We start from the raw sequence: 9,353 nt of genomic DNA, 5'->3' as shown, positions 1-9,353 counted from the left end.
GGGGGTGATTTCTCGCTTTCTATCTCTCTGTCTGTCTGTCTGGCGAGCGCATGCGCCCTATAGCAAAAAGTCTCTCCAAAAAAAAAAAATACTATGTAGCTATAGTATTCAAGACAGTGTACTAATGGCATAAAACTAACATATGCATCAGTAGAATATAATTGAGAATCTAGAAATAATTGACTATGGTCAATTAGTATTTGACAAAAATACCAAGACAATATCAATGACAGTGTTTTCAACAAATGGTTCTGGAACAAATGGATATTCACGTAAAAAAAAATAAGTACCCCTACTTCACACCATATAGCACACACATACAAGAAATTAAATAAAAATGGGTCATAGAGTTAAATACAAGGAGTAAACCTATAAAAGATCTCAAAGAAAAGGGAAAATCTTTGTGACCACATGCTAGGCAAATAGTTCTTAGATACAACACCAAAATCATGATCCAATAAAAAAAAAAAATTCATGAAGTGTAATTACACCAAAATTAAAACCTGTCATACTTCAAAAGACATCATTTTAAGAAATGAAGAGACATTATTAAAAAATGAAAACACAAGCCACAGATTGGGAGAGAAATGTGCAGCCATGTCCGACTACGTGGGAGTCCAGCGACATAGCCATTATGCTAACTGCTGGTCCCTCCATAAAGGATTTTTAATCAGACTATATAAAGATCTCTTTAAATCCAGTAATACTTTTTTTAAAGAAGTTTTTACCTTACAGCACACAGGCTTGCTGGAGAGAGAGACAGACACAGTGAGAAGGAAAGTGAGAAATCAGCTCCTGGGGGGGCGGGGGGGCGGGGGGGCGATGGCCATGCCACACAATCCCTTCTCCTCCATTCTCCTCCCGGGATCTTAGACATGCACGCACACACACCCAGTGTGATTTTGACGCCACCAGGTCTAGGACTCAAACTGTGGTTGGCCATACTGGGAATACAGCGACATAACCACTATACCATCTACTGGTCCCCAATAATAAGATTTTAAAACTCATTTTTTAGAGCCAGCAGGTGACATGGTGGCTAAGGATGCTGGACTTCCACATGGATGACTGCAGTTCAAGTGCCAGTCCTGGCGGCTTGTTCTCTCTTGCTCTGTCCCTCTCTGGCCAAATTTTAAAAAATAATAAAATTAAGTAAAATAATTCTTAAAAAAAAACTAATTTTTTAAATGGGCAAAATATTTGAATGAGCTTTGCACCAAAACAATGTAGAAATGAACACATGTAGAAAATGTGCTCAACATCATTAGTCATTAGGAAAATGCCCGTAATTACAAAAACATGCCATTTTATATTCACTACAATGGTCATAATCGAAAAGATAAACAACACCCACTGTTAGTGAAAGTGTGAAGAGATTGAAAACCTCTTACATTCCTGATGTTATTGTAACTATTTGGGAAACAGTTTGGCCATTTCTTAAAATGTTCAACATATGGGACCAGCAGGTGGTATAGTGGTTAAGAATGCTAGATTCCCACATGGCTGACCATGGTTCGAGTCTCAGACCTGGTGCCTTGCTTTCTCACTTTCTCTCTCACTCTCTTTCACTCTCTCTCTCACTCTCTGTGTCTCTCTGTGGTGAAATTAAAAAAAAAGAATGAATGAATAAATAAAGTTAAAATAGTTCTTTTTCAAAAAAATGTTCAACATAAGGCCAGGTGGCATGGTGGTTAAGGTGCTGGATTCCCACATGGCTGACCATGGTTTGCATCTCAGATCTAGTAGCTTTCTCTCTCTCTGATATAGTGTCTTTCTCTCTCTCTCTCTCTCTCTCTCTCTCTCTCTCTCTCTCTCTCCCCCCTATGAGCACATATGCCCTATAACAAACTTAAAAATAAATAAACAACTTTAAAAAATATTCAACATAAAATTACCTCAAGACCCAGCAATTAGCCTGATAGAGTTTTATCTGAGAGAAATGAAAACATGTACCCACACAAAGTCTTGTGTATATCAATGTTTATGGCATTATTCATAATTACTAAACTGGGAGTAATTTCAATGTCCATTGCCACATAAGCAGATGAACTAAATATGGTAAAAATTCATAAAATGGAATACTACTCAGCAATGTAAGGGAGCAATTTGCTATCATTCATGCTAGAACATGTATGAATTTCAATAATATTATGTTCAGCGAAAAAAGTCAGATGCAAAAGAATACATATTTTATTATTCCATTTGCATGAAATGTTCCAGAAAAGGCAAATCTACAGAAACAGAAAGCAAATTTGGGGTTCCCTAGAGCTGAGTGTGAGAGCTGGGAATGAATGCAAATGGGCGCAAGAAATCTCTTTTGGCATGACATAAATGTTCTAAAACTGGGTTGTGGTAATAGTTGCACAACTCTGTAAATTTACTACAAATCATTGAGTTGTGCATTTAAAATTTGATAAATTTTATGTTAAGTACATTTTTAAAAAAATTATTTTATTTAACTTTATTTATTATTATCATCATTATTATTTTCCAGTTTGATCAGAGAGAGATACTGAGAGAGAGAGAGAGAGAGAGGAAGTGAGAAAGCAAAGCAAGCCACCAGGTCTGAGACTTGAACCGTGGTCGGCCATGTGGGAGTCTAGCGCCTTTGACCACCATGCCACTTGCCAGCCCCTACGTTAAGTAAATTATACCTCACAAGAGCTGTGGATTTTTTGGGTTTGTTGTTGTTGTTGTTATTTTAGAGATTTTTGCTATAAGGCATGTGTGCTCAACAGAGAGACAGAGAGAGACAGAAAGCAAGAAATCACTCCCCAGGGAGTATGACCATGCTGCAATCCCTTCTCTTCCATCCTCCTCTCAGGATTTTGGGCATACACACACGTGCCCATCATAAGTTTCAAGCCACTGAGTCTGGGACTCAAACCATAGACAACTACATGGGAGTCCAGCAACGTAACCATTATGCCATCTGCTGGTCCTGATAGAGCTATTTAAAAAAAAAAAAAAGAAATCTCATATACAAATGCACATACACACACAGAGTCATCTTCCAGTTTATTAAGCAGTAGGTCCCATGTTGACCCTAAAGAAAACATAATAAAATGTAAGACTATGCTTGTTTTTGTCTCTAGGTAAGACTATGGCCATCTAAAAAGAAATCTATGACATACAAATGTGTAAATATCACCAGTAACAGGTGACAACTGCTGGGACCAGCAAGTGGCATAGTGGTTATATCATTGGACTCTCATGTGGATGACCATGGTTTGAGTCCCATACTTGGTGGCTTGAAAATCACGCTGGGCACGTGTGCATGAGTGTTCACGATCCCAGCAGGAGAATGGAAAAAAAAAGATTACGGTGTGGCCATCCCCTGGGGGGGAGTGATTTCTCACTTTCCCTCTCACTGTCTCTGTCTCTGTCTCTCTCTCTCTCTTTCTCTCTCTCTCTCTGGTAATCTCATGCATCCTATGGCCAAAACCTCTGGAAAAAAAGAAGGTGACAAATGTGTGCCTTCACTGTTGCCATGTTGGTCCAATCTACCACCATCTCTCTTTCCTATAAAATACTCTTATCTGATCTCCCCAATTCAACTATTTCCTCCTATGGTCTATCTTCACTTCAGTAGTCAACTTGATCCTGATAAAACCTAATTTACGTACCTCACTTCTCTCTTTAAACTACTTCAATAGCTTTACTTCTCATTTAGAGTTTCATTCTAGGTCTTTAATACACGTTTAAGGCAATCCATAATGACTCTCTTCCTCTCTCAGCTCCAGTCAGCCACGAAAGCCTTTTTGAGTTTCTTAAATACCTCAGACATGTTTCTAGATCAGACCCTTTGCACTGGATGATCTCTGTTTGCAAGTCTCTTCTACCAGATCTTGCTGTACAGCTTGCTCTCTCACCTCTTTCAAGTCTTTGTTCAAGTGTTACCTTCACAGTAAGTGTACCCGGACTACCTTATTTAAATACACAGTATCCAATGTCAATCCTACCGAAATTAATCTACAAATGCAACACAATTCAGATTAAACTATCAGAGATATTTGTCACAGAGATAGAAAAAAATCATAAAATTTGTCTGGAATCATTAAAGGCCCCCAATCACCAAAGCAATACTGATAAAAAAAAAAAGGTAGGAGGCATCTTAGTTCCTGACCTCAAAATATATTAAAAAGCTGTGATAATCAAAACAACATGGTGTTTGCACAAAAACAGGCAGGTCGACCAATAGAACAGAATTGAGAACCAAGAAGTAAACGTGAAAATATATAGCCAACTGAGCTTTGACAAAGGGCACAAGACAATCCAACAGGGAAAAGAAAATCTCTTCAGGAAATGGTGCTGGAAAAACTGGATATTTACCTGCAGAAAAATGAAATTAGATGCGCATCTAGCCAACTGAGCTTTGACAAAGGGCACAAGACAATCCAACAGGGAAAAGAAAATCTCTTCAGGAAATGGTGCTGGAAAAACTGGATATTTACCTGCAGAAAAATGAAATTAGATGCGCATCTCTCACCATTAATAAAAATCAACTTAAAATGGATCAAGGATCTAAACACAAAACCTCAAACTATAAAACTACCAGTGAAGGGACCAGCAGTTGGCGTAATGGCTATGTCGCTTGATTCCCATGTAGTCGACCGCAGTTTGAGTCCCAAACCCAGTGGCTTAAACTCACGCTGGGCATGTGTGCATGCGTGCCTAAGATCCTGAGAGGAGAATGGAGGAGAAGGGATTGCAGCGTGGCCATACTCCCTGTGATTTCTTGCTTTCTGTCTCTGTCTCTCTCTGTCTTCCTGGCAAGTGCATGCGCCCTATAGAAAAACTCTCAAAAAAAGAAAAGAAAAAAAAAAACTACAATTGGAAGACATGGAACAAATTCTTAGAGACATTAGAGTACACAAAGACTTCTTAAATAAGACGCCCAAAGCACAAGCAATAACCCCAAAAATAGACAAGTGGGAACATATCAAGATAAAAAGTTTCTGTACAGCTAAAGGAACAATAATTTGGAGTGAGAATACAAGCCTAAGAGTAGAAGAAAATATATGCAACCTTTGCCACAGACAAGGGACTGATAACCAGGATATACAGAGAATTCAAGTAGTTTACCCCCACAAAAAAATAATCAATGAAATTAAAAGATGGGCAAATGAGCTGAACAGCCAATTCTCCAAGGAAGACATTCAAATGGCCATAAAGCATTTGAAAATATGCTCAACATCACTTGTTATAAGGGAAATGCAAATAAAAATCACAATGAGATACCACTTAACTCTAGTCAGAATGATTAAGATTAAAAAAATAAAGAATGATAGCTGTTGGAGATCAGCAGGTGGTGTGGTGGTTAAGGGCCCTGGACTCCCACATAGCCGACTGTAGTTCACTTTCTCACTCTCTCTCTCTTATCAAATTGAAATAAATAAATAAATAAAGTTGAAAAAAATCATTCTTTTTTTAAAACCTCTCTTTTTTATTACTTTATTTAACTTGATTTATTATTATTATTATTATTACTATTATTTTCACATGAGTTTTGCCAGAGAAAGACTGAGAGAGAGAGAGAGAGAAAGAGAGAAAGGAAGCCGCCAGGTCCGGGACTCGAACTATGGTCAGCCTTAACCACCACACCACTTGCTGGCCCCAATAAATAATTCTTTAAAAAAAAGAATGGTAGGTGTTGATGAGGCTGTGGTGAAAAGGGGACCCTCCTATACTGTTGGTTTGAATGTAAATTAGAACAACCACTGTGAGAACAATATGGCGATTTTTCAGAAACCTAGAAATAGAACTACCCTATGATTCAGTAATTCCACTCTTAAGTATCTCTCAGAGGAGAGGAAAACCCTCAGCCAGAAAAACACTTGCACATCCATGTTTATTGAAGCATTATTCACAATTGGACATCAAATCAATCCAAATGTCCAAGAACAGATGAGTAGACTGAAAAAATGTGCCACATGTACTCTACAGAATACTATTTAGCCATAAAAAAAAAAAGAGACCCTGACATTTGATACAAAGTGGACAAATATAGAAAATTTAATGCTAAATGAAGCAAACAAGATTATGAAATACAGGTGTTATATATCCCTGCTTAATATATATGGAATGCGTTGTATAGCAGAAGCAGAAAGATTGGAAGATATAGTAGCAGGGAGGGCAAGTATGGATACCAGAGACATATAGGAGAGGGTAGCGATAGAGAGTGGGTAAAAGGGGTGTGAGGGAGGGGATCAAGGAAAAAGCAGACACATTTAATAGATACAAAAATGAAAAGCTATCTGCTGATAATAATGCATATAGTAATGCCTTTAACTTGAGTAATATGCACTATATTCATGCTAGGATAAAACCATGTATACTGTAAAAATGTACAATGATTAAATGTAAATTCAGGGGAATATTGTAAAATAAATAAATAAATATACAGTAACTATCCCCAGAATTTCCCACCTCTTTATCATGCTTTATTTTTCTCCATTGCTCTTATCACCCTCTAACATTCATCATATACTTTGTTAACTTATTTTGGTCATTATCCAATTCTCTTCCACTGTCAAAATGTGAGATTCATGAGGGCAAGGATTTTTGTTCGTGTGGTTCACTGCTGTGTTCCCAATGTTCATAATAGAATCTGGCTTGTGGCAGGTACTCAAAATTTTTTGAAAGAATGACAAAGAAGAGTTACTAAGAAAAATCTTAAGAGAGGGGCTTCATTTTATATTTACAAAGTATGTTTAAGAAGGAGTGTCTGGTTAGAGCAGAGAGGCATGTAAGAGAGACTTAGACAGATAAGAAGGTAAGAACGTTGGAGGGTTTTGAATGCCTAGAATATAGCAGGCATTCAACACATATTGGATGAAACAATGAACAGACAAATAAATGAGTGGTCTTATTATGTTGTGTAAATGATCTCAGAGTCCTGTGAAGTAGTCTGACCAAGATGAATTGTGAAGAGCTAACTCCCTGAAATTTTACCTTTTTTTCATGGAAAAAATTCTATTAAGAAATAAAATATCTGGAAAAGCCGAAGTGCTCTATGCTATGCCTGAAGTGGCCACTAGGGAATGCCCAAATCCATAATGCTGAACTGTTAAGAATGAAATTGGGTTCCCCCATCAACACCTGCCCAGGAGCCCCAATCCCCTGACTGCTACTTTAATAGCTAGCCAGGGGAGAGAGATGTTTTCCAACATTGTTTTCTCTACCTGCTCTATTCTCTTTTCCCTTCCCCAGTGCTAAGTACAGTACTGGACATATGGTTAGTGTACTTGGCATTGAAGACCCTTCAGAGTGATGTTTGATTTCTACCACCTCTCCTAACAACTATACTGGAGCGTTCTTTCTCTTAGTAAATACTCCTTCTTGTCCCACTTTTTTTTTCTCTTGCTCTTTCCTCTGCCTATTATCACCTATCTAATACGTATGTGTCCCTTTAAGGCCCAGCAGGAAAGATACCTCCTCCATCAGACTGCCACAATTACCATTGTTCTTACTGCCCATTGCTTTTCTGAAATCCTGGGGGTTCTCATCACCTGTCGCAGTCAGGAGTCACTTGGCAAATACTGATTCAGACATTGTCCTGATCTAAGCACTTCATTCTGAAGTTCCTTGTAAAATGAGAAATCTACCATTTCTGGACTGTAAGGAAGGCAAGGGACAGAGGTCAAAAATGAACTTGAGAAATGAACAAAAAGTGAAGTATGGTCTTACAGGACTAGTAAGAAACAGCCTGTTCTTTAGAGGACTCTCTAAAATAGAGGGACAGCCCGGCTGACCCTAGAAGAAAAGATTCTATCTCCAGCTGTCTATGCCCTGCTAGTGTCACCTTCTCCCAGGCAGGGCCCCCACTCTTCCCCAAAGGCTTCCTTCTACCTACTACCTTTATTTATCCTAGTCAAACTACTTGACTGCTAGGATATGGGAAATACTAATAGATGCCTGAGGGCTTTTTCCCTTTTAGCCTCTCTCCACCTGCTGCACTCTGCACTTTGTTCTCTGTACATAGAATACATTGAACATGACATTGTGCCACAGAGAGCATATACCAGAGATGTATCCTGGGGCTGACTGTGGTGCAAGTCTCAGACCTGGTGGCTTGCTTTCTCACTTTCTTCTCCCTTACTCTCTCTCTTTCTCTGGTCAAATTTTAAAAATAATAATAAATAAAATTAAATAACTCTTTTAAAAAAAAGAAAATCAGAATTTACTTTTAACCTACAGAACCACTCTCTGAGAAGATATTCTTATCACAATCATAAAGACAAGGAAACTGAGATTCAGGAAAGCAAAGGGACTTCACCCTATAACAGTCAGGAAGTAGTACAATAGTACAAACAGGATTTGAAAGCATATATCAATAATTGCAGTGAACTAGCCTCTTTCTGCTAAACCGTGCTATTTTTTCTACATTGTCTGCAGGCTGTCTCCTGTGTTAAGTCTCAGCACAGGGATGGGAATCGGGTATTCAGTTTCTTTGCTTAGTTCTCTTCCTGGCCGATAGGCCCCAAAACAGACATTTGCTACTTACATTGTAAGATGTGTGATGCCATCAACGCTGTACAGTTGTCACTGCATGGGAGCCTTCCTAGAGCCAAATCCTTCTTTATTTGGAGAGTAAAAAGGTACCTGCAAAGAAATTGGGGAAAATCTCTGAAGAAAGAAACAGGAATGAGAAAGACAAATTTTCATTCTCCCAGATTTAAAATGATTCAGGAAAAGAACGGCACCCCCAGTTAGTCAGATGCCTTTTTGGGGTGGTGAGTAATGCAGAGACTTTGCCTCTGCTTCAGACCAGCCCCAGACCACAACTTGGCTGAGCCAGCACTTTTGGCAGGCCTCACAGCCATTAGGAATCACCCTGGCCAAATCCTCCCACCAACTTGAGAGAATTGGCCAATCATCCTCTGGTGGTTTCTGCCACATAGCAAAGCCACATCCCCAGCTAGAGACAAAAGGATATTCAACAGGAATAAGTATGCTTGAAGGAAAGTACTATACTGTTTACAAAACGCTATCGGGTACTCTCTACCATAACAACTTAGGAAGTTGGTGGAACACGAATGATCACCCCATTTTACAATCACAAAACAGAGGAATTAGGTGCTTTTAACACAATCATACTACAAAAAGATACTGGAACTATGACCACAACTCAGCCCCGCCACTGAATCTAGGCTGCATCCTGTTCAAATGATGGCGTTTCAGAAATCAAGGACTTGAGACCATGATTCTGCCCATGTCATCGTCCTTGCCTGGACCATTGTCTGTGTATCACCAGTGCCCAGCACAACACTTTACACAAGGTAGGTATGCAATTAGTGTTGACCAAATAGAACACTAAGCTAGACTTTTTTTTTTTTCCACTGAAGGTTCAT

The 9,353-nt window shown here is 38.8% G+C and overlaps 1 protein-coding gene across 1 annotated transcript in view; it reads right to left on the bottom strand.

Annotated features, from left to right (window-relative positions):
- Nucleotides 1–9,353, bottom strand: part of FRMD7 (FERM domain containing 7) — a 52,305-nt gene that overhangs the window by 20,288 nt on the left and 22,664 nt on the right. The window contains exon 7 of the mRNA XM_006162612.2: nucleotides 8,507–8,604. Coding sequence (XP_006162674.1) covers nucleotides 8,507–8,604 — 98 coding nt within the window. The remainder of the gene's footprint in view (nucleotides 1–8,506; nucleotides 8,605–9,353) is intronic.

Source organism: Tupaia chinensis, unplaced genomic scaffold (assembly GCF_000334495.1).
Source record: "Tupaia chinensis unplaced genomic scaffold, TupChi_1.0 Scaffold140308_1, whole genome shotgun sequence".
Lineage (NCBI taxonomy): Eukaryota > Metazoa > Chordata > Mammalia > Scandentia > Tupaiidae > Tupaia > Tupaia belangeri.
The sequence above is the reverse complement of the archived record's forward strand: the minus strand, read 5'-3'. Positions and strand labels throughout refer to the sequence as shown.